This window comes from Sabethes cyaneus, chromosome 2 (assembly GCF_943734655.1).
Source record: "Sabethes cyaneus chromosome 2, idSabCyanKW18_F2, whole genome shotgun sequence".
In the NCBI taxonomy this organism is placed as follows: domain Eukaryota; kingdom Metazoa; phylum Arthropoda; class Insecta; order Diptera; family Culicidae; genus Sabethes; species Sabethes cyaneus.
In genome coordinates this window covers 14,987,397-15,014,260 of record NC_071354.1, presented here as the reverse complement: position 1 = coordinate 15,014,260, position 26,864 = coordinate 14,987,397, and the positions used below count along the sequence as shown (strand labels likewise).

The window sequence follows — 26,864 nt, the reverse complement described above, 5'->3', positions numbered from 1 at the left end:
TGACCCATTGTGTCAAGAGATCACAAGAGTAGACGAAACGACTGAAGATAAATGTTGTACCGACGATTACCAACTCTCTCAATATCCCCCAACTGCGACCAATAGAAAATTTTTGGGTGAAGCTCAAACGGAGCATTTACTCCAATAGTTTTGTGGCCAAAACGACGAAAGAGCTGATCATCAAGGCCACGAAAGAGTTGACTATGCCGTATCTTTTGATCGACCATAGCGAAGGTTCCGGTGAATCGCTGTAAGGCCACCTGGCAAGACGTCGAAGCAATTTTGGAAGGAACTGATTTAGGAAACGAGGGGGCGCCAAATTGGGTTTCCGCCAAGAGCGCCACAATGTCACGCTACGGCTCAGAAGTCTAGTAAGCTTACCCGGAAAGCCGTTTTCGTCCAAAATTTTCCATAGCTCTTGTCGGTTTACGCTATAATATGCGGCTCTGAAATCGGTGAACAGGTGATGAGTGGGGACTCGGAATTCACGGCACCTCTGGAGGATCTTCCGTAGGGTGAAGATTTGGTCCGTTGTAGACCGACCTTCCATGAAGCTGGACTGGTAACATCCCACAAATCTATTCGCTATTGGAGATAGTCGATAGTCGAAGATGACTTGGAACAGCACTTTGTAGGCGGCATTCAGGATAGTGAACGCTCGGTAATTCTCACAATCCAGCTTATCGCCCTTCTTGTAGGGCAGATAACCCCGTCTTTCCACTCCTCCGGTAGTCGTTTCGTATCCCAAATCTTGACAATCAATTGATATAGACAGCCGCCCAACTTGTCCGGGCCCATTTTAATAAGTTCCGCTCCAAAGCCATCCTTTCCCGCTGCTTTGTTGTTCTTCAGTCAGCCGCTGGATGGCTTCTTTAACTACCCTTATCGATGGGGGTGGCACATCTTCGTTGCCAAGCATCAGTAACGTAGTTGCATTTAGCGTTAGAGGTGTTTTAGTCGTACATTCCGGTTATCTCCGTTATAGTGAATCTATTTTTATCACAGCAAAAAAGAGTTTTATCGTCGAAGTTATAGAAAATTTTGTCGAGTACTACCGATTCGCTTTCAATTAGTCACGATGTGAAGCACGCGGGCTAGTGTTAGTATAAAATAAATGAATGAAGGAACTTATGAAACTATATTAGAATTGATGATAAATTGTAAAATTCTATGGTTCTGTACCGTTTTGCCATGAGAAAATCTGGAAAGTGCATTATTGTTAAACTGACATAATAGAGTCAAAATAAATTCCGCCTAAATTTTACGAACATGTATTATGAAGTCTGCCATTATGACACGTGAACATTTTTAAAAAATATTTTTATCAATTGTTTTAGGGAGGACCTTTCCAAGTAAATGGTTTCTAATAGCTATAAATTAAAACCCATCATTAATTAATCCTCAAGAAAAAGTCAAGTCCCTAGATAACAATATTCAACAAGTTATTATCAAGTGCTTTGTCATAAGGTAATCCTCGTAAATCAACCGGCGGCTAGGAAACAGTTTTCGACAAACTTGCCAATAATAGTTTTACTGTTGATTGTCACAATTATCTCTCCACTTAAATGGTGAATGTATGCCATTAAAACCAACTATCAATTAAATAACTACTGCAGTGTCCACTCTGCAAAAGTCGAAGATGCATCGGGTATCGGTGTTTGTTTTGTTGACGATCAATTTCCTAGTAGTTAACAGTTCTCCAGCTGTTCAGCGTGAATTACCACATCCCAGCTTCCCGATCAAAAAACTAACCGCTGAACAATACTCCAGCCAAGCTCAGCTGGAGAACACCCTAGGCTATTGGTTAGAGACTGCTCAGCAGACAGTCGACCGCATACGTAAACGGACACCGAACAAAAACGTTGCAAAAAATGTGATTCTTTTCCTGGGTGACGGAATGTCCATTTCAACCGTGAACATGGCACGCGTGTACGCTGGTGGTGAGGAGAAAACCCTATCGTTCGAGCGGTTTCCCTACATCGGCATGTCAAAGACGTACAACGTTGACTACCAGGTGCCGGATTCGGCCGGTACGGCCACTGCCTATCTTACCGGAGTCAAGGGTAATTACGGAACGATCGGCGTTAATGCAAAGGTTCCTCTGCACGATTGCCAGGTGGAGCTGGATACCGAAACTCATACGCATTCGATTGCTAGGTGGGCCATGGACGCAGGAAAGGACGCCGGTCTGGTGACTACGACCCGGGTGACACATGCTTCGCCGGCTGGGGTTTATGCGCACACTGCTAACCGAAATCGTGAGAATGACCACGAAGTGGAACGGGATGGTTGCGATAAGAACCGGGTGCAGGATATCGCCCAACAGTTGGTTCACGGAGAAACTGGTCGTCGCTTGAAGGTAATTTTGGGTGGCGGTCGGCGTGAGTTTCTACATAACGATCTGGATCCGGAAACCGGGAAAGTGGGAAACCGAAAGGACGGACGGAATTTGATCCGGGAATGGTTGGAGACCAGTGTGAAAGGGGAAAATCGCACTTACGTTTGGAACAAAGAGGATCTGCTAGCGGTTGATCCGAAAACGACGGATAGGTTGTTGGGGCTCTTCGAACCCAGTCATTGCGTTTATAATTTGGACAGGGTACGGAATAAACTATCACAGGAACCGACGCTAGCTGAAATGGTGGATAAGGCAACGGATATTTTACGGAAAAACGATAGAGGATTTTTCCTGTTTGTTGAGGGTGGTCGAATTGATCATGCTCATCATAGTACCATGGCTAGACTGGCTTTGGATGAAACAGTTGAGTTCGCTAGAGCAATTCGTCTAGCTCGGGAAAAATTCAGGGAAGATGATACTCTTATCGTAGTAACGTCGGATCATTCTCACAGTGTAAGCTACAGTGGATATGCGGTAGGTTTGCAATGCAATTGTTGTCTTAGGAAGCAGCAACTAACAAAAATGTTTGTTTAGGAACGATCACAGGATATTTTTGGAAGTACTGGACAAGCAGCGGACGGGCTTCCCTACATGACGATCAGCTATGCAAATGGATTGGGTTACTACGATCACATTGACACTGAAAATGGTGGAAGGGTTAACGTTTCCAAGCTGGACACAAGTAGCAACCAGTTCCGATTTCCAACAACGCTTCCGGTTGAATCTGAAACCCACGGAGGTGAGGATGTCGCAGTGTATGCTTCGGGACCGTGGTCCCATCTCTTCACGGGCACCTACGAGCAGAACACCATCCCCCACATGATGGCCTACGCATCGTGTATTGGCCATGGTCTAACTGCTTGCCAGTAAAATCTTCAATCAAATTTAAAACAAATAAAATTCTAATTCCAAGGTACGCTACCACGACCACAGTATCTCATTTTTTCGAATCGATAATAGTCCTCGTTATCAAATTTAATGGCATTCTTCGACTGCATTCTTCCCTCCGGCGCTGGTCGGGCGTTCAATTATAATCGCCTATGTTATCAGTTGCTATTATTCATAAAAGCACCGAGAGCATCGGTTGGCGAAGCCAATAGCCTACACGTTGGTCAATCGGTTAACATGAAGCTGCTGGTGATTTGTGTGACGTCGTTATTAAGCTTTTGCCTCGCCGTACCTCTCGAGGGAAATCAGTGGCGGCAACGTTCGGAAGATGAAGGCTACCATCCAAGCTTCCCGGAGGACCGTACTGTCAGAGCTGATACCCGAAACGCTCAACTGGAACAAACCATCGACTACTGGCATGCGGAAGCCAGGAAAACGGTTGCCAAACTCCTGGATCGCAAGGAAAATCGAAACATCGCAAAAAACGTTATCCTTTTCCTGGGCGATGGAATGTCAATCTCAACAGTAAGCATGTCACGAGTCTACGCTGGAGGAGAAGAGAAAGAACTGTCCTTTGAGAAGTTTCCTTACACCGGCATGTCCAAAACGTACTGCGTAGACTACCAGGTAGCGGACTCAGCTTGCACGGCTACGGCCTATCTTAGCGGTGTTAAAGGAAACTACGCTACTATCGGAGTCAACGCTCAGGTTCCGAACATGGATTGTGTCGCGGAATTGGACAAAAGTACGCACACCCATTCGATTGCCGAGTGGGCCATGGATGCCGGAAAAGACGCCGGACTGGTGACCACCACCCGTGTCACTCACGCTAGCCCAGCTGGTATATACGCACATACGGCAAACCGTGACTGGGAAGATGACGCATGGATCGAAGACGACGGATGTGACCCAACTGTGTTGGATGATATTGCAGAGCAGCTGGTGCACGGAGAAGTCGGTAAGCGTTTGAGGGTGATTCTCGGCGGTGGACGCCGACAATTTTTGGATCAAACCGAACTGGACCCAGAGGATCAAAAACCAGGTAAGCGTCGGGATGGAAAAAATTTAATTCGAGAGTGGCAGGAGCTAGTGGGATTCGGAGAAAACCGAACATACGTTTGGACCAAGCAGGAGCTGTTTAATGTAGATCCAGTGCAAACGGATCGTCTGCTAGGACTGTTCGAGTCGAATCATTGTGCGTTTAATTTGGACAAGGTGCGAAACGATATGCAGGACGAACCGACACTGACGGAAATGGTTGATCGGGCGACGGATTTACTTAGCACAAATGAAAATGGATTTTTCCTGTTCGTTGAAGGGGGTCGTATTGATCACGCCCATCACGATAACTGGGGAAAGCTGGCGTTGGACGAAACGGTCGAATTTGCAAAAGCCGTAGAGTTTGCCCGAGCCAAATTTAGCGAAGAAGACACGCTCATTGTTGTTACGGCCGATCACTCGCACAGTGTCAGTTTCAGTGGTTATCCGGTAAGCGTCTGGATTGGTTTTCACTCATAAAATCATTGACTGTTTCCGTTTTTTAGAACCGAGGCACGGACATTACCAGTGCCGCAGGCACTTCAACCGATAAGCTTCCATATATGACCCTCACTTACGCAAATGGTCTCGGGTTTTACGACCATATGGACGTCGAAAATAAAGGCCGAATGGATATTCGAAAGATGGACACTTCGGCGGACTATTTCCGCTACCCGGCGACGCTTCCAGTCGAACTGGAAACACACGGAGGAGAGGACGTTGCGGTGTACGCATCTGGACCGTGGTCTCATTTGTTCACCGGATCCTACGAACAGAACGCCATTCCACATATGATGGCTTACGCTTCCTGTATCGGCAGTGGGCTTAAGGCTTGCTCAACACGATGAGACACTGAACGGTGGTGGTTCAGTACCATTATGAACAGACATTCACAAACAATCTCGATTTACACCCCAGTAAATGCTTTTTTTTATTTTTCAATAATCAATCACTTTTGCCTTGATCGATAATTCACTAATCGTATGACACTTCTGAGGACGTATAATTCTTTTACGATACAATTGACGGCAATCGCTATTGAGACAGAAAAAAATAGAAACTTTAAATCAGTTTCGGTACTAACAATCGACCAATCGACTACCGTTTATCAGTACCTAGAGATAAGCGATCAGCTGAACTGTAATTAAACTGTAATCGTTCACTTTTCGGGGCTATTTTGAAAAGCCCTGCTTGAGGCGCTACGTGCAGAACAAAGTCGAAATAGACTGATGGTTGAACTTGAATCAACCGATAGCGTTTTACGGTCTATTTCAACACGATTGAAGAATAGTCATAATTTGGATTGGGATATCTATTCTGTCACCTGACTCATAACGCACAAACATAGTACATGGAAATTCAGTTAAATTTTATGCAAACCTTTCTAATATTCTTTTATAATTGTTATCAGTAAATTTTGTCATTTTTCGAAGGTTTTTTGATTGTTGTGATACGCTTTGAATTCCAGATGACCGAAGGTTTCATCGATAGAACGACATTATCCCCGCATTGATCTATTCTAAACCGAAGGTTGTAGTAAAGGTCTAAAGACTTATCTTCTGTAAACTGGATGCCAATCAATGGGATTAGGTTAATTACGTAATTGGGTTAGTTTTGTCACTTGTAATTGGTAAAAATTAATATAAAGCTATGACTCGAGAAAACGGTGAGAAATATAATTATAAGTAAAAGTAAGTAGCAAAACCGTGACATCTTAGGTCATTCGTGACTTCTGTGGGGCTGGGATTTGAACCCGGTCCTCGGCGTGAGTAGCGTGAATGCTAACCACTAGGCCGGGATTGACCCCTCTGTGTATCGTAATTTAATCAACTTATGAAAATGGCAGTTTAGATCCCTACGAGTTTTTTACTTTACTTTTAACGCCTGTGCTGTGAAATCGACATGTTTAAAGACAAAAAATCTCTGAAATTGAAACGTTTGAAACTGCGTATTTCTTGATCAAATTTTTAGTCATATGCATGTCCTCAGCCATTCATCGGCCTGGTTCTCCAACAATAACGTGTTGTATCTTTGTATTTGTTAATAAGGATGCAAACCGCTTCGATAACAACTCTTTGACAATTCTAGATAGAATTAACAAAAGGGCGAATGTCGCAAGTGTAAACAAAACGGGTGAGAGTTATTTTTTGATGGACCATCAAAGAAAAATCAACTCTCACTCGGTTTGTTTACGTTTGCGACATTCGCCCTTTTGTTAATTCTATCTAGAATTAACTTTGGGATCTTTAATTCCTTTTGGCAGGGATGGTTATGGTGTTATGCTCGGGGCCACCATTGATCCCAATGATAATTATAACATACGAATAGTCAAAAAGTTTCATGTTTTAAACATTTCAGTGACATGCTTTCTGCATACATCCAATACATAATAAAAAAATAACTTTAAGTTTTACGTTCCTAACGTCCAAAAATAGGGTAGATATTTGGACACTACGGCATAAAACGACCAATTTGGAGCCACGAAAGCACCGATAGCTGATATTCCGGACTCGTTTGTCGTTTTTAATTTGTCTTATTTTTATTTTTAACTTATTTAGTACCTATGAAGGGAAATACTAATCCCTCTGTCGGAATTATTTCGTCAAAAGCGGTATCAACATTTACTAATATATAGATTAATTGATTGCTGCCACAATCTAATTCGGTCCTTTTAAAACAAGTTGAATTAAAATATAACAAAATTTAAAAATCTGATCGCAAGCACCCTAATTTTTGACGTCGGAAACTTAAAGGTTAAGCGGAATAGTCGCTTGTGGCCTGCAGCAGGAATCAGAAAGCTTTTTTTTATCCATGTGTGGACTCATTACTGCGACCAGTATAGTTGATCTATTGTAATATCGCCCGGGTGTTTGCTGTATGACCTGCACTGCATTTCTTTTTGCTATAATCGCTATTGAGTGAGCGATATGCTTATTAAATTTTATGCGTGCTTGTGTGTATTGAGGTTTACCCTTCCTTCAAAGCTTGATCTACTTTACCCACTTATTCCTCTCTGCTAGTACTATCCCATATTATAGCCGTCCCTGGTGAAGTCACTTGACATCGAATGGCTCGATTCTACTAAGATTCAAACCCACGACCACTCGCTTGTCAAAGCAGACTCGGTAACTTTGCGGCTACGGAGCCCCCCTTGGAAAGGGCTTAATTTTATTTCTCTTTTTTTATTATAAAAAATATAACTCGAAAATTATAAGACCTATAAAGAAATTATCCATGGATGACTTTTAGAAAATCTTCTGAATTTTCATGAAAAAATACCGAAAAAAATGAAAATTAATACACTGAGAAAAAAGCATTTTAAAAACTGAAAATCAATTTTCCAAAATAGGCCATCTCAAAATTTGATGAAATTTTTTTTGAAGATAGATGATTTTATGGCCTACAATTCTTCCATACATCGCAAAATGGGCATATTTAAGAGAAAATAGTTTCTCTAACAAAAACTTTTTTAAGTTTTTTCCGGGAAAAAAGGTATTTTAGTATTTTCGAAAACTATAGATCTGTAAGTGACTTTTAGAAAATCTTCTGGATTTTCATAAAAAAATATTGAAAAAAAAAATAAAAATAATTTCTACACTGAGAAAAAAGCATTTTAAAAACTGAAAATCGATTTTCCAAAAAAGACCATTTCAGAATTTGATGAAATTTTTATTGAAGCCTTTTAGGGATGGGAACTATCATTAAAAATCATTACTGATAACTATCAGTAATTTCGGTACGTTACTGATAACTATCAGTAAATATCAGTAATTTTACTCATCAGGACATTGAAGCAAAAAATAGGAAATTGTAATATTATAACTGCGTTCTTCATTGTAAGTTTACTTTGTAATTTACCAAGCGGGCTTTATGGAAACCCGCGCAACTACGGACCAGATTTTTACCACCCAGCAGATATGTTGGGAGCACATCGTACCCACACATCACACGAACCAGTCGATCAAGACCAGCAATTGCACTTATTGGATGAACACGATTTCCCAGATAAACTGACGCTGCTGATCAGAGCTTTTGGAGCGAGTGGTGTGTTTCGTGCGCATCTCGGGGACACACCCTTCGAGACGCGGCGAGGGTTGACAAGGTGACAAGATGACTGATATCATAGCTAGGAACCTTGCGATGGTGGAGGCAACCTACGTCAGGTTGAAAGCAGTAGTCTAGGAAGATCAGATTAATAATAACTACGTCAAAGATCACATACATGAAAGGAAGAGGCTCCAAGGGACTAAACGCGTGCTTCTCACGGATGGTTACCCTTGACGGCGACGAACTAGAAGTGGTAGATGAATTCGTGTATTTTGGATTGCTGGTGACCGCGGACAACATTAGTAAGGAAATCTAGCAGCGCATTCAAGCGAGAAATCGAGCCTACTTTACCCTTCGCTATACGCTACGATCAAGAAGCATACGCTACCGTACGTTGCTGATAATGCACAAATCTTTTATTAGGGCAGTAGTTATTTATGGACTCGTAAGGTCACTCACGGAGGATATACGCGCTCTTGCCGTGTTCGAACGAAAGGTACTGTGGATATTTGGCGGAGTACAAACTGAAAGTGAAGAGTAGTGGAGACGTATGAATCACGAGCTACAGGCATTGTTTGGAGCGAATCCCATCGTACATTTGGCGAAAGTCAGTAGGCTACGGTGGGCCAGACACGTCGTTAGAATGCCGGATGATAGTGTGACGGAAACAGTTATCTTCAACAACCTCACTGGCACCAGGAACAGGGGGCTCAACGTGCAAGACGGTACGATCACGTCGAAAATGATTTGTGACTTTTGAAACGACTGGAAAATTGGCGACGTGTGGCAAAGTTCGAATTAAATGGAATCGAAACTTGACCTTCTGTTTTTAAAAGACAGACTTCGCATCCAGCTGTTAGAGTACAGGACAATTGGCCCTGCAACGATCCTATTGACTCTAATAGCCTTTCTCAGCCGAGATTCGAACATACGACGACTAGCTTATTAGGCCAGCGTCAGGCCTTGAGGCCAACTGGGAGGCAACTATATCAGTAAATATCAATAATAGCGAAACCTTACTGATACTTAGTGATATTATTGCTTACTGATAACTATCAGTAGTTAATGATAGTTTTCCCATCCCTAAAGCCTTTTTTGGAAAATCGATTTTCAGTTTTTAAAATGCTTATTTCTCAGTGCAAAAATTAATTTTCATTTTTTTCGGTAGTTTTTTACGAAAATTCAGAAGATTTTCTAAAAGTCATCCATAGATAATTTTTTTGTAGGTCCTATAATTTTTGAGTTATATTTTTTATTATAAAAAAGAGAAAAAAATTAAGCATTTTCCAAAAGTTTGTCTAGACCAATTTTCGAAAAACACACACACACACACACACACACACACACACACACACACACACGTTTTTCCCTAAGCAAGCGAAATTAAAATACAAAACCACCCAAAAACAAGTATGACAGTTGTCACATGCTGTAAAAACCAAACAAAAATAAAATGGTTTTTGTGCAGCTCTCGAAGTAACTTTTTGCGTCGTTTCCATAAGCTATTTTCATGTCAAAATCTGTAAATAACCGGTTGTTGCGATTCGATTGCGTGAAGTGAGCTTCAAAAAGACATCCCCGCCAAAAAAGATGGTATGAAACACTTGATTTGCTTTAGCAAGAAATATTTTTTCAAATAAGTAATAGCAGGCCAATATGCCCCACTTGCAGTGGTGCAATTTGGCCCCTTGCAAATGTGGCTATAAACATAGCTAAACAGATCTAAGTTGAAATCAATTGCTATTATTTAATTCAATTAGTATTGTAGAGTAGCCGTGGTGGGAATAATTTATTACCAACGTCCAAATTTCAGGTATAACTCAACTACGTGGTGCAAAATGCTAAAGCTGTAGTACAATGTGCCCCATGCAGAAAAGAAAAAGTGCACCAGAAGGCCGTAACTTGGTTTACCTATATCTATAAAAATGAATTTCTGTCTGTCTGTCGGGATGTTCCTTATAGAATCGAAAACTACTGAACCACTCGGCATAAAAATGTGCATGTCGAGGTTTTTGGGGCCAGGGAAGGTTCTTATGATGGCTGTAGACCCCTCCCCCCACTAAAAGGAGGGGCTCCCATACAAATGAAACACAAATTTCCTCATAACTCCAGAACTAATCAACCAAATGGAACCAAATTTAGCATGTGGGTATTTTTGCAGGCAAATTTTTTTTTCTATGGTGAATTTTGACCCCTCCCCTCTTTAGAAGGGGAATAATGACCCCTCCCTCCTCCAATAGTGGAGGGGCTTCTATACAAATGAAATACAAGTATCCTCATAACTAGAGAACTAATCAAGCAAATGGAACCAAATTTGGCATGTGGGGGTTTTGGAGGCAGGAATTTTTTTAATGATGGTTTGAGACCCCTCACCCCTGTGGTAGGGGGATAAGGACTCTCATACAAATAAAACAGAAATTTTTGCGTAACTCAAAATCTAATCGAACTCGAGAAATTTAAGAATCTTTCATAAAACATTAATCAATAACAAGACCACCAAAAACAATAGTAACTAGAGATGCCAATACCGGGAGTTATTTTGAAAACCGGTTTTTCGGTATTGATAAATGCAATACCGGTAAAACCGGTAAAAAACCGGTAAAAGTTAACTCTTGAAAACTATATTTAAAAATCAAATGATTTAAAGAAGATCCTTCCATAATCAATGATACTTAATTTCTGTCGTATAGTAAATTGACTAGTTCATTAAAAAATAATATTTAACAATGCGAAAAGAATTTACCGTATCATCTTTTAAACGAGAACAAATTTCAATGAAAAACTTCCGGAGGCAGAGAATCTTCATTCGGTGTGCACAGAGAAAAAAAGAACAATTCCTAGTGATAAATTAGAAATGTAGCGTAGGAAAACTCTTGTTCACGAGCTTTTAATAAGCTGCTTAGATACTGACATTTATGATAAATTATAACTGAAGGTCCACTCTGCTGCTCGGTTTCTGAGTTTATTCCATTGACTAAAATAATAAAACATTGCAGAATTTTATTATTAAAACATCCTTGATGTCTTGAAGAATATTACGAAGTCATTGCAAATAGTGCGGCTAATTATAAAACGAATAAATAGACGAACTCTCTCTGAAATTCTACCAATACAGTAACTCGAACAGCAGTTATGCGATAGTTGAAAGGTGTTCCTTGAGTAGTTTTAGAGTTCGTAGTTCGTAGAGTTTGCAATTTTTCCGGTATAGCAATTCGACAGCAGCCGAGGCTGGTTCTTATTCAACAACAATTTCTTATTTATTCATGAGTTTCTCATCGCTTAAGTAAAGCGTATCCTTGTTTCTCAGCAACGAAAACAGTTCTCTTCAACGACCCCATCGACACCAATAACAGAGGAGCTCAACATGCAAGATGGCACGATCAGGTCGATAATGATTTGCGACTTCTGAGACGACTGAGAAATTGGCGACGAGTAGCCCATGGAGTGGAACGAGTTGAATGGAGACGACTGCTTAAAAAGCATGAGGCACTCCGGCTCACGCTGACAGCGGTGAGGTATTTCAGGGTTTTCCCTTTGGAAGAACTACATAATTGAGTTATTATTTGTAGAACCTTCAATCTTGAATTTAAGTTTCCCCGTGCTTTACAAGTTTTACCAGCGATTCAGGCTTCTTGAGTTGTTATTTGATCATGCAAAAAAATACCGAAAATACCGGTTTTTGGTCTTGGAAAAACCGGTAATTCGGTATTGGAAAATAGCCCGGTAATACCGGTAAAACCGGTTTCGGTAAAACCGGTATAGCATCCCTAATAGTAACATTAGATGATTCAGGGCGAGGCGGCCGCAGGCTGCGAGTTTTACCTGCGACCTGCCGTCGGAAGCGTCGGCCACTGCGGGGCGGGGCAGTCCCCCGTAGAGATCACCTCTATCTAGGTTTATTTATTTTCCTATATCTACTGACCTCTATTAGTTTCCTTCAGTTGGGTCACCCCTGCGAAATGGTACTTTCTACGAAAAGATTTTTCATGAAATGGTACATCCCGCGTAAGGTTTTTCGCGAAATAGTATTCTGCAAAACTCTATATTCCGCGTTATGGTCAACCGAGAATTGGTGTTCCGCAAAATGGCATTCGGCGAAATGGTTTGTAATGATGGCGAATTTTTAAATGCTATCCGCTTTATTTTATCAGGCTAAGCAATGGGGGGAGTTGTTTTCTACTTTACTGTGAGGAAAATTTGTATATTAAAACACCCATGCACTCCTCAGAAACTAGCAAAACTCTAGATTGCGACAAAGGTCATCCGAGATTCACGATTTATGTACAACACAGTATAAATTGTGGTAATACGAAGTTTATCGGGTCAGCTAGTATAAAATATAAAAACATTTCCATTATCCACAATGAATGCCACCAACCATCGGTCCGACACCTCTGCCTGGGGCTGTGGGAAAAAGCTGACCTGCGAGTGACTCGACGTTGTGGATGGTGCTGACATCGTTTACCCTATTTAAGGGAGATAGAAACCAATCACCCACCTCATTGTTGCTATGCGTGATCACTATCTATATATAGTAGTGTATTGCAAAATTTGATTAAGGTATTTATTGCACTGTTAACCCGTTTCGAAGCGACACGATAGTTGAGTGAAGAGAAAATTGGCTTTCAATAGTTCCATTGATCTGCTAACTAAATTGATCAATTCTGGCATTATGCTGTCTAATAGTTTGCGCTTGCTAGTGCTCTTCAATTAATGAACTGCGCGTTTAGGGTAATTGAATGTGCTGGTTTGGGTTTGGGTTGATGTTGGGATTGTGGATTTTGATGAGGGCATTGTTCAGTTAATTTTGTTTTTGATAGAATCCTGCACGAATCCAGCCTGAATCAGTGTCGGTGTGAAATAAAATATGTTTGCATTTCAATACAGAATAGGCCGCTTTTAGCATGCTGGAGGGATGAGTTTTCCTCAATACAAATTGATTTTATTTCAATGTTTCAATAAACACATATCCAATGAAGAAAATTGATTGAAAGCATTCTAATGTTTCATACAGTCCCTATTTATCGTATGGAAGTTAATTATGTTGGTTGACTTTAACAATGATTTTTGACATTTCAGCACAAAATCTAAGAAAAAATGAAGCAAAAATAAGACAAAAATACACACGTTAATGCCATTTTAATCTCATTTATTTATACAGAAAAACTTCAAGTTGATCCATCAATGTTCAGAACACAGATGAACAGAACCAAGCTTCCATTTGTTTAAGAGCTTTGCATGAAGCAACAAATTTTCAAACAAAAAAGTTACATACTTTGTAAATGTCAATCCGATTTCCTTCATCAGTACAATCCCAATGATGAAAAGTATTTTCTACTCAGTACTCAAGAGTTTGTCGAAGCTATTTTTCCGGTTTCCCGCAGGTACCGTGCCGCAATGGGATTAAATTTACCTAACACCGTGGATAAAGCACCTGTACGAAGTAAAAATAAGCTGGCAATCATAAATCTCAATTGAAAGAAAGGATAGAGGACTGTTTCGAGTAAAAGAAAAACACGATGGGGTGGCATTACGGTTAAATTTCATTAGAATAAAATTACACAGATCACAACTGGCCAGGACCTTGAAATGGAAAACATTCTAACATTTTCGAGCAAATTAAAGGTTACAAGTATAAAAAAAAACCACTGACGTCAAACAAGAAACAGCATTGCAGTCTTTCTAACTTTTTGTTTCTGTATCATAACATTGAGCACCAAAAGTGTTTCTCCGTTCACCGAAAAGACTGAGCTGAATTCGGAATCGACGAACAAGAATTTACTTTAGAAAATTAAACACAACCTTGCTCTGGTGAAAAATAAACACACCAACTTATCGTTGTACAAAACCGTACACCCTATATTCGATAAAGTGGGGTGTAAATATCAGGGGTTGGAGTTTATTTCGCGAATAATTGCCGTCTGCCAGCGCAGCGTGCACATCCGCAAGGCTCCTGTCTGCTTGACGTGGGTGGAAATTTAATACGATGAATAATTGAAATTTTAATAGCTTACGTGAAGGAATAAATGGAGAGACTTGCCAGGTTTAGATTTACCGCGTTCCCAGCTGCCTAATGTACCGGATGCTTTCTCGTTCTGTAAATCAAAGACAAGCACCGCGTGTGTAGGTACATACATCTGTAGCCACAGGAGGTACGAATTGAGTTTTGTACTCCGGCACTCATCTGTCGTCGGCGATGTCATGTCGTTTGCTGTGACTAAGAACTCTTTGTGTATAACTAAAACTCTACTAAGTAGGTGTTATAACTGGATGATTGGCTTCCTTAATTAAACATGTACGGAATCCGACAGGTTTCAGGAGGCAGACGTGTGCTACACCTGCTGTGCTTTGTTCTTTAGCTCCCTTGTGTTTGCCGGTGATGCCACTGCCAGCCTGATTTTCTAAATATTAAATAGTATCATTAGAAGTCATATTTGGCCTTTCTCTTTTAACAATTAAATTGGAAAAATGATTTAATATAATCTTGTGACTACTAGATAATAAAGTATTAGTAGACCTGCAAAATTCATCAGTATCCGTATCTAACATCGAGTTGAATACTGATAAAACCTGACGAAACCAGCTGAAATAGTACTTTCAATTGTGACGCTCCCTGAAAGTCACAACCGTACTGTGATGTGTACAGGAATGGACTGTGTGAGTTTTTTGCTCACCGGTTTTCAAATTTTAAATTTTCTAAGATAGACCTACCAAGTAGTTATAATAAATTGTATTGTTTTTAATAGAGTATTTCGACTAATGTAACAAAAATCCACCGATACGAATGTTGCGAAGCCCAGACTCGTGTGGCCTAATTTTCTCACACACGCATACTCATTCTAACGAACACGCAGGCATAAACATCCCCCCTTTAAAACTCCCGCTCTTATGTCTTCATGCACTGTAGCGAGTGTTTAGCTAACAGCTACAGTTGTCACTCGTCGTTTGTCGTTGCAACCCAATCTGCTGATGCCGATTACACGCGAGGGCTCGCGCTCTCGCCCGTGAGTAGAATCGAGGGCGAAGATGAAGTAGAAGAAAAAGTAATTTGTATCTCAGTGCGCCACCAGCCTCACGGGCAGTTGATTCCCCACGAGTGTTTTGCCTCGGGAATAAGCTATGCAGGAAGACGATGTGAGGATGTGCGTTCGTGAGTGTGTGAGTAGCAAAATGCACACAGCACCGGCGGCTGTTTCTTTTACGCCTTTAATCTATTCTCATTCGTTTTTCATCTATTTTTTGCTCCCGTTTTCTTCTTTTTCATTTTTTTTCTCTTTTTATATGCTGGTTTTCCTTAATTCTGTCACGGTTTTTCTTTCGCCTTTCTTTTATCTTGACAGTTTTTTTCTCCTCCCACTTGTTCTCCTTTACTAACATTTTTATAAGCAACCATCTATCTATCGATATAAGACTACTTTTTGAAATAATAAATTGTCTTATATCGAGGTATCCCTGTACTTCATTGAACAATGATCGTACCGAATCATTTTACTACTCAATGGTCGTACCTAAAAGCAAAGCCTTTGGTTTAAGCTTATTTTCTTAGACTTGACCCTTCTTTATCGACAGACTTCACAGCCGGCTATTAGAGTACAGGTCAGTTACGGGGCTAGTGCAACAATCCTACTGACTCTATTTAGCAGCACTTTTGATTCGAACATACGACGACTGGCTTGTTAGACCAGCATCGTACCTCGAAACCAACTAAGCGGTTATGGTCGTACCTAACCATTTTAATTAAATGCCATCTTTTCTGGCTGATGAGCCGATAAAACCCAAGTCTAAAGAATTATTGAATACAGTCGATAACCACGTCAAATATTAAATGCCATCTATTTATATAAGAGGCTTATGTCTGTACTGAAAACCAGGTGTCGCAACCTCTCGTTGCGTCGCACCAATACATCCAACTACAGCGATAGTACACACCTTGCTTATACCACTCTTGTTCGCATGACGTGCCGCCGACGTGCGTCGAGTCGTGTTGAAACGTCAATAGAGAAAAAGATAAACAAAAACGTGAACTGAGATTGAAGTGTTCGGAAGTAAATTTGTGAATACAAGATTAGTTATTTTGCTATTTCCACTTTAAAATACTCTTAGAAGCTAAACATAGTAGTTGACAGTACGTTAAAACTTATAAAACTAACAGTACAGTGCTAAAACTTACGATTATTAGTAGTACGGTGCTGAAGAGTTTTAAAATATAGTACGGTTGTAAAAGTTAAAGTAAAAGTAAGGTTGAAAAGTATAGCTTATACCTGCTGTTAGTGAACTAGACTGATTAGGAGAGTGTCGCTGAAATCTTACACAAAATAGGAAGTTACAGAAAAACAGTATTAACCTCGATCGCGTGACTAAACAATAATGGGACACTAAACGTGAGTTTTCTTACATCTACTTTGCAAATATGCAATATTTACATAAGGACGATATGAACAACAAAAAAACAAAATCATTTATAATGTACAAAAATTTATATCATTCTATAGGAATTTTTTAACGCTGCCGTTAAATACACGTTAATAAATCGGAAAATCGTCTGTCTCTCTGTTGCGATAGCAACATATTAAAAAATTCGTTTAATTTCGCGATCGGGGAGGCTCTAATTATGCCGCCAAAGGCAAAGCGAAGTGTGAGTTGTGGTGTGTGCCGGAATCCGGACAATAGCCGGATGGTTTGCTGTGACGAATGTGGATTATGGTTCCATTTCGAGTGCGTGGATGTGTATGAGGACGTCGAGGAGAAAGATTGGAGTTGTTCTGAGTGTGTGGCTAAACGGTCATCTCAAATCTCATCGGTCATCGTCACAAATCCTGCAAGTGATGGAACGGGTTCCAAGTCGAAAGGCGAACAGGAGCAAGCTAAGCAACTCAGTGAATTTCAAAAGAAGCTGGACCAGATGCAGGCAAGGTTCGAGGAACAGCAGCGGACGTATCAGGTGCTGCTTGAACAGAAGGATCGTGAGTTACTTTCCGTGGTTGAAAAACTCAAGTTCCAGTTCGAGCGTCGTATGGAAGCAAGAGAGCGGGAGATACGAGATGAGTTGAGCGTTAACACCGCTCCACCCATTGCAAATTCGACGATAGTAGGAAGTTCACGTAACCAATTATCGAATGAGGTACAAACGGCAATGGCTAGGCTGGAAAGACAGCTTGCAGAGATGTCGGAGAAGCAGGGTCAGCAAGCTAGGGCTCTGGAGGAGCGAATAAGGGCAGTGGAAATGAACAGAAGTCGGTTAAATCTCTCCGATGTTGATCCCAACGAACTCAGCCAAAGTCAACTGGCCGCGCGACATGCAGTGTCAAAGGAGCTGCCTACGTTTTCGGGAAATCCGGAAGAGTGGCCTCTTTTTATATCGACGTACGAGAGCAGTACAAGGATGTGTGGGTTTAGCGATGAGGAAAACCTTCTTCGACTTCAGCGCAGTTTGAAGGGAAGAGCTCTTGAGACCGTTCGAAGCCGATTATTGCATCCAGTGGGACTCACAGGTGTCATCAAGACTCTGCGAATGCTATATGGACGACCTGAGGTTATTGTCCACTCACTAGTCTGCAAGATTCGGGAAATGCCAGCGCCGAAGACGGAGAAATTAGAAACTCTGATCGATTTCGGTGTTGCAGTCCAGAACATGTGTGCAACGATCATAGCCTGTGGGTTGAACGAGCATCTATGTAACGTGGCACTCCTTCAAGAACTTGTCGAAAGACTACCACCAACTGTAAAACTCGACTGGGCCAGACACCGTCAAACATTAAAGACGGTGACACTGGAAAATTTCAGCAAATGGTTGGAGACATTAGTGGAGGCGGCGTGCGTAGTAACGATGCCGTCAACAGTCTGTGCCTACGTTAGCAAGCCTGAAAGACTCATAAGGAATGATGAAGTTTACGTTCACCTTCAATCCAGCTCCAGCCGGTCATCGACAGCAGCATCGACGACTTGTACGGAGTCCTCTAGAAATACATCGAAATCAGCTGGAAAGCAGTGTGAAATTTGCCTAAGAGGATGTAGCAGTGTGGCATCGTGTAGGAAATTCCAAAGACTTGATATCGGAGCAAGATGGGCAATGGTGAAGCAGAATAAGTTGTGCCGGAAGTGTCTGGCTAAGCATTACGGAGCATGCGCAGTGAAGCGAGCTTGCGGAAGAAACGGCTGTTCGTATATGCATCACGAGCTGCTTCATGATGATTCTCGATATCAGAAAGCGGAAAATTCCCAAATACCGGACTCCCATGTCACACCAGAAACACCTATCGAACAGTGCAATACTCACGTCAGCTACGATAGTAAGATTCTTTTCCGCTATGTTCCAGTCATCCTTCACGGACGAGGCAAGTCCGTTCGTACATTCGCCCTCCTGGACGAAGGCTCGTCAGTAACGTTGATGGAGCACAGTTTAATGAATGAGCTGGATCTTGAAGGCAAATCGTATCCTTTGTGTCTAGGTTGGACAGGAGATTATCAACGACAGGAGATGAATTCCGCGATACTATCGCTGGAGATTTCTGGAGTGCATGATGCTAAGACATATCGTATGCCGAAAGTGCACACGGTGGAAAGTCTTGCTCTACCACAGCAAACGTTGATGATTGCGGAGCTAGCATCAGAATATCAGCACTTGGAAGGTGTGCCAGCGGACTCCTATCGCAACGTCCAGCCACAGATACTCATCGGGATGGACAACTGCCGCCTGAGTCATGCGTTGGACAGCAGGGAAGGTAGAAAAGACGAACCGATCGCCGCTAGAACACGCCTAGGATGGACAGTGTTCGGGCCATGCCCTAAAACATCTCAAGCAGCGACGAGCTCCATAAAGAAAGCCCAAAAGCACTCACATCTCACTCGCACATTTCACGACGAGATACCGATAGACATGCTCACTGAAATCGAGCTTCTCGCCAACTATCGACCTCTGACAGAATTACCGCTAGACGCAGAGCTTTCGCAAGCTCTTACCCCGAATCACGCCTGGATCGGGTCGTCAGACGGTTCTAAGCCCCCGATCGCGTACGACAGCAGTGCGAGCCAAACGGATTACCGAAAAAGACATCGTAGACATGATGCTGCCAGGAAACTGCAGGTTGAAAGGTCATGTGATTCACGGAATCTGGTTCACCAATGGACAGGTTCGTCGCTCCGTAGTGCAAACGGCATCTGGAGTTCTGAAGCGGCCAGCCGAGAAGATCGCAATATTGGACATCGGTGCAAGCGTGAGTACTTCGGATCAATGACTTCGAAGCACTGCGGGGGAGTGTCGCAACCTCTCGTTGCGTCGCACCAATACATCCAACTACAGCGATAGTACACACCTTGCTTATACCACTCTTGTTCGCATGACGTGCCGCCGACGTGCGTCGAGTCGTGTTGAAACGTCAATAGAGAAAAAGATAAACAAAAACGTGAACTGAGATTGAAGTGTTCGGAAGTAAATTTGTGAATACAAGATTAGTTATTTTGCTATTTCCACTTTAAAATACTCTTAGAAGCTAAACATAGTAGTTGACAGTACGTTAAAACTTATAAAACTAACAGTACAGTGCTAAAACTTACGATTATTAGTAGTACGGTGCTGAAGAGTTTTAAAATATAGTACGGTTGTAAAAGTTAAAGTAAAAGTAAGGTTGAAAAGTATAGCTTATACCTGCTGTTAGTGAACTAGACTGATTAGGAGAGTGTCGCTGAAATCTTACACAAAATAGGAAGTTACAGAAAAACAGTATTAACCTCGATCGCGTGACTAAACAATAATGGGACACTAAACGTGAGTTTTCTTACATCTACTTTGCAAATATGCAATATTTACATAAGGACGATATGAACAACAAAAAAACAAAATCATTTATAATGTACAAAAATTTATATCATTCTATAGGAATTTTTTAACGCTGCCGTTAAATACACGTTAATAAATCGGAAAATCGTCTGTCTCTCTGTTGCGATAGCAACACCAGGTCTCTGACAGGACATCATAAAAGGCTTATCGATTTGATTGCTCAACTCACCTGACAGCTTGAGTCAACAGCTCGACTAGACTGCTCGACTGGACTGCTCGACTAGACTGCTCGACTAGACTGCTCGACTTTACTGCTCGATTCAACTGCTCTGCTCGACTAGACCACTCGACTGAACTGCTTGACCCGACTGCTCGACTCAACTGCTTGACTAGACTACTCGATTCAACTGCTCGACTAGACTACTTGATTCAGCTACTCGATTGGACTACTCGACTCAACTGTTCGATCAAACTGCTCGAATAAACTATTCTACTCGACTGCTCGATTCAACTGCCCAACTCGACTCGACTGCTCGACTGAACAGCTTGATTTACCTGCTCGACTAGACTGCTCGATTTGAATGCTTGACTCACCTGCTTGATTCCTGTTTGAATCGACAGCTCGACTTAACTGCTCGATTCAACTGCTCGATTGTACTACTCGACTCAGCTGCTCGACTCGACTGCTCGAATGAACTGCTCTACTCAACTGCACGACTGGACTGCTCGATTTAACTGCTCCACATGACTGCTCGACTCGACTACTAGACTCGACCACTCGATTCAACTGCTCGACTCAACTGCTCAACTCAACCGCTCGACCAGACTGCTTGATTGAACAGCTTGATTCAACTGCTAGACTAGACTGCTCAATTTGACTGCTCGATTTAACTGTTCGACTCGACTGCTCGACCCAACTGTTTGACTCGATTGCTTGATTCGACAGCTCGGCTCGATTGCTTGTCGCGATATCATATAGTCGGTGTTAAATCAGACCGGACCAAGTCGTAAAATTTTAAAAAATGATAGCAAACGATCAATAATTTTCTAAGCAACATTTTACTCCAATTAGACTACATAAATGTCGCAATTAGCCAGAAGTTTTTATTCTGTCAAATAAAATCCAATACGATCATAAAAACTGTTTGTTTCAGTTTCTGGCTATGACTCTTTTATGTACAACATCGTAGAGCTATATTATGCAATATAAGAACTCAAAGAACTAATACAAAGATTAAACATCTTCGCAAATACTGGCCAATGGAATGTATACGCAGTTTTCTGAATTCTGAACTGGTATTTATATTTTCCGGATCGTAAGATTCGGGGTCAACTAGTACACAAATATTTTGATTACCATGGGTGGGTAAATAGATCGTACGGAATTATTTCTTTTAGCTATGGTCGCATCGGACCGTTCCATTTATATTCTGAGTTTGGAGCATCTGTGCTTGCCTTTATCAATTATGATGGCCATGTGGACCATGTCTTTCATTGGAACACGGTAATAAGCAAGCATTATAAAAAACATACTTTCCAAGTTCAGTCAAAGCAAATAACATAAAAAAATGCTTGTATTCAGAGACAAATATCGTCCGCTACCCCAATTATAATGCAATAAAAAAAACCTTGACCTACCTTTGGCTACGTCTTAATATTCTTGGCCGAATCCACATTTTGCTTTGCTAAAGATGCAAAACAAAAAAAAACAGCGACGATAAGCACTATTTTTCGCTTTGCACACATTCACGCTGGTGGGACTTCACCTTCCGCGGGACAGTTAAAGTGACACACTCTATTCAATTGCGGTGGAAACGCTGACGTAGATCAGTGACCGATTTCTCTTCTTCTAACTAAAAAAGACACCACTTTATTGTCAACGTAGCACTTTTTCACCCAGGGTCCCGACTTTCTTGGGCGATTCTTTCTCAAATGCCGGAGGAGTAGTTGGATCGTTGGACTAGAGTGAGACCATTAGCAGAGTCCTTCGTAGGAGAGCACTAAGCTGGTTTTCGTAAGGGTCACTCCACGACGGGTCAGGTGTTTACCCAGGATCAGTAACTAGACAAGTTTTGAGAGTACAACTTTCAGACTCATCATCTGTTGCTGGACTTTCAGGCCGCGTAGGATCCAGTTAAACCAAACGCGCTGTGCTAGATTATGCTAGAACATGGTTATCCAACGCAATTAGTTAAGCTGATTCGAGCGACGCTGGATGGGTCAAAATTATCCGTCAGAATAATGGGTGACACTGCCTTGGAAGGTGCAATACGAAGGGCGAATGTGGAAAGGAACGGGACCATAATTATGAAATCTCATGTGTTTTAAACTTTAGGCTTTTAGGATACGGACTTATCATTAACAACTCCAACACGAAGTACATGATTGCTGGCATGAATCGTAGGAGTCCAAATCATGTTGGTGCCGAGGTGGAGTTGAATGGGGAACTACATGAAATAGTGAAGGAATTTACATACCTTGGCATGCTCGTGACATATGACAACGATGTAAACCGCGAAGCAAAACGACGAATTGCAGCTGCGAATCAGACTTTCTACGAATTACGTAGCCAGCTGAGTCTCGTAGTTTGAAAATTCACACAACATTGGCGCTCTACAGAACACTAATCATGGACACTAAAGAAATCTGTGACCAAATGTCCTGCCTATGAAGCTCCCATGAAGCTTTGCCATCTGAAAACTCGAAACTATTGAATTCACCTGAAAGGTTTTTAGCAGTGAAAACTCCATAATTTTGTTTATTTTTCGTCCAAATTACGGCCGGAGTTTGTCAAATATTATTGACTGGGGTTTTGAATAAGCCAGCATCACTGATCCTCTTAAAACAAGTAAGATAAATTGAACAATTTGTCTACTATATAAATAGTCTCGCAAACTAGTTCAACGTAATTCAAATGAAAGCTTCAATTAATTAGTACAACTGAAAGATATTGAGAATAATACAGGTATTTACAATCTAGCAACAAATCAATGTCAAAAGTGATTTAATTCCATAAATATTCTATGTGACATCTTAACATCAAAACCAACATTTGAAGTAGGAAGCAAGTCGTTGCATTCGAGAAAAACCACCGAGACAAGATAAATGCAACAGGAGAGTTGCATTCACCAAGCTGCACTCGCAGCAATTACCGTGACACCCCGGCGCAGGCAAACGGAACGCCTCCGTCTGTGACCATTTTTACGCTCGAGTGAGCGAGGTGCTGAATCGTATTTTTGTAAGCTGTTTTTCCCCCCATTCAACCTTGTGCCACATTCTTGGATGACAAAATGTCACCGGATCGCATCGTCAGCCAATCATACCTCAATTTAATTTTCTCTTTTCCAAGTAATACGCTCAATGCGACAGCAGCAGCAGCATCAGCAGCAACGGCAGATGGGGACCTCCTGGAAGCTACTCTGCCTGCAGCGTAATTGCATTGCTGGATGATGTTTGCTGTTTTCCACGCACGGAGCACAGAGAATGGCATTTTCCACTCGGCAAACAACGACCGGTTTGTAGGTATGTTGTGATAAATATCCGTTGGCAGCACCGCAGTGCGCTCTGCCACCGAGGAGATGTCACCGGAAGGAGTTTCGAGATTACCGGTTATGTTCCGAGTAACGTGTCGCCTGAGTGGGTCTGTGTGTTTGGGGAGTTATTTGTCACGTTTTCAACTGCTTTAGGTAGAAGCAATCAGGCCTCGTTACGGATGACAAATATAGCGATAGCCTGACTCGGTTTTGACCTCAATTCGGCTCAACAACAGGCCAGTTTGATTTAATTTCCTGCATTCCAAAGTTTTGGGTTCAATGAAAGTTCAGCACTGCGTTACTCAAGGATAACGCAAACATCTTCTTTCCATGAATGAACACAACCCTGCGGAAAGCGGCTTACCAGGAATAACGAAGAAAAGATGTTGCTTTTTCTCTCGTGCGTCCATGTCCATCCACTCGCCTGGAAGCCATTGGAGCGATATAAATTTAGCCAACCGCTTTTTTGCTGCAGAAGCAACCCAAAATTGTTCGTTTTAAGTAAGGAAACAAAGTAATTTTTCATTGAAAGTTTTTTATCCTTTTTCTTCATCGTCACTTTCCTTTATGCCTAAGATAAGGAAAAAACACGCTACCCGTTTGTTATGCGGTTTCAATATCGATCACGTTGAAAAATGAACTTCTTGTGCCGTTGTTGGTTGGTATGCCTTTTTCCTTTATTCGACACAAAATCCGACAAACTTTCGATAAAACGTTTCTTCAGGAACCACATGAAAAACAAGCCAAACAAACTTGTTCGTTCATGCGTTAAGGCAGATGTGGTGAAGAATAAACAATAGCTTCGTTGGCTTCGATTGGTGGGGTGTCGAGCTTTCTTCGGCGAGTTTCCTTCCACCAACGTCTTAAAAGTCTTGGAATGGTTTTTAAAACAAATAACAACCACTTTGTCGCAATCTATTGCCATCCTTATTCTTGTGAGAGCCAATGTTTCAATTTAGATCGACTTTGAAATCATCTACAGACTGATAGGCTTGTGCGAACCGTACTTCGGGAACCATCGTAAGCCTTCAATAAAATAATACATTAATGCAGAGGCTTTACGACAAAACTTGGCTTGGGGCTGGAGAAGGCCCCAATCAAAATTTCAAATATTGTGTAAATAAAGCATTTCAAAGGAAAGGATTTAAATAAATGTTACCATTCGCTGGCGGAATTCGGTAGGCACAAATAAAATTAATTTTCCACCGAACTGTCGTAACAATAAAAATCAATTACAAGCAACAGCTGATCAGAACAGCGCAACATATAAAAACTCAGTAAAGCTATTTGCTTGTTCCCAAAATCACTCTGTTTGTCGTTAATGAAACGACAGGGATTCCGCATTTATGTTCGTCCATTCGTTCGTCCGTTCGTTCGTTCGTTCGTTCATTGGAACATTGATTGCTCTTGTTTTCCGCCCCTGGCCCTGGCCTGCAGCCGACAGCTGAAGCAAAATATACAACACCAACCGCTGGCTGGTGGGGTGCGGGTGGCCCACTCCTAGGTCTATCCTGTGGGCAACTGAACAAGTTAGTGCAGGCTTGTTGCATCACTCCCTCTACACAGCCTACACACACACTTACATGGGCGAATATTTCCTTCCTATGTACATAGTTGCCATTCTAGAAGAGCATCAATTATGAGATTTGTTTGGAATATCTTCTAAGGACAGGAATTTACAGCAAGGAATTGCTAATGCTTCTACGCAGATGAGATGGATTGATGAAAAGATGCTTTGATACGAAAGTCTGGATGGATAGTGAGAATGTTCTAATTGAAATATTTGCTCCGATTAAGTATGCAACAGTATTGCTTGTAGTAGGATGTTTCAAATTTTCAACATCAATGTTCATTTTTATGATTTATTGTTCATTTATTATATTGTATAATACATTGTTGAATGAAAGTTTCATTTTCTGATATGATATGAGTAAGCTAAAATATCACAGATAAGGTCCAAAGTAATTTCTTACATACCATATTTGACACAATTTATTCGGTAGATTGCAAAGAAATCATGCGTCTTTTTCAAAATTAAACTAAAAGTAAGCTTTAGTTCGCACTCAAAGTAAGTATGTGATTAGATTTAGTACGCTACTGCTGATGCTTGTATAAAAATAACAAGCAGCAACAACCCACATCAAATTGCAGTCCACCCGTGATACACTTCCCGGAGTAAGACACGTAAAGGTCAGCAACGTTTGTAGGTCAATCTTACTTTTTCCCTCCCTCCGGGCGTTTTTTCTTTCGTACCGTTTTAATTAATAATTAGCCATCAGTATCTAAAGCAAGTTTCCGAGAAGTTCTGCTAATCGCCGAAGCGTTTTTTAAGAAAAAAGAAACTGCATACACAGGAACTTCGAGATAATCATTTTCAAATTGCACGTGCCTTGGTATGCTATCGTGAGCTGCAACTTTGACTTTATGATAATCACACTTTTTTATTTAGTATTTAATGAGGTAATTATAGGATAAGCAAGTGTTTTTAGCAAATATTTGAACTGTTTCTCCAAGCTTTTTATTTTACCATTTCTATTGAGGACAAGAGGTTTGAGCGATGCACTCAAGTTGTGCAAAGCTGAACCTAAATATTGCAGCATAATTATAATTCAAAAATCTATAACTATGGATTCGGAACGCCTGGGCCTGAGCTCATTAGTAACTCAATAGACGTCCGCTTCGCCACTAATGAGCTAGCGACATTGTAGCACCGTAAATATAAAAGATACAGAAAAATTTTACTCAGCAAAATTGTAGATAATAACCAGTTCTTCAAATGTCCCATATATAACTTTGTCGAATTTTGCTCGACTGAGACAGTACTGTCAAATGAATCAAAATTGAGTCAAAGTGTTCGAGATTCATAGTAGCTGTTCGAGGATTGAAAACTTTGGTTCCCCGACCAAGAATTGACAACTCAGCGAGAGGTAAGCACAGCAAAATCGTGTGAGGAAAGGAAAGTAAAATGCTACGAATTTAAAATGCTGTCAATGTAAATTGCTTCCATAGAAAATACAACCAATGTATAGGATCCACAGAAAGGAATTTAAACGACTTCACTCCGGGTTCCCATGGGCCCCCGAAATGTACTGAGTAAGCAGGACTTAAACGAGAAGATATTGCTGAATCGAGGCAGTTGATTGTTAAATGATCCGCGGCAATACAGGCCAGCTTAAGAGAACTC

General features: G+C 41.3%; 3 protein-coding genes across 4 annotated transcripts in view; all 3 read left to right on the top strand.

Moving 5' to 3' along the window:
• Positions 1 to 26,864, top strand: part of LOC128738571 (GTP-binding protein Di-Ras2) — a 177,208-nt gene that overhangs the window by 105,339 nt on the left and 45,005 nt on the right. The gene's annotated exons all lie outside the window — the stretch shown is intronic.
• On the top strand, positions 1,640 to 3,268 carry LOC128735126 (membrane-bound alkaline phosphatase-like). Its single transcript, XM_053829620.1, has 2 exons — positions 1,640 to 2,872; positions 2,933 to 3,268. The coding sequence occupies exons 1-2, from the start codon at positions 1,640 to 1,642 to the stop codon at positions 3,266 to 3,268; spliced, it is 1,569 nt and encodes a 522-aa protein (XP_053685595.1).
• On the top strand, positions 3,377 to 5,172 carry LOC128735125 (membrane-bound alkaline phosphatase-like). The gene is made up of 2 exons (XM_053829619.1): positions 3,377 to 4,774; positions 4,831 to 5,172. The coding sequence occupies exons 1-2, from the start codon at positions 3,377 to 3,379 to the stop codon at positions 5,170 to 5,172; spliced, it is 1,740 nt and encodes a 579-aa protein (XP_053685594.1).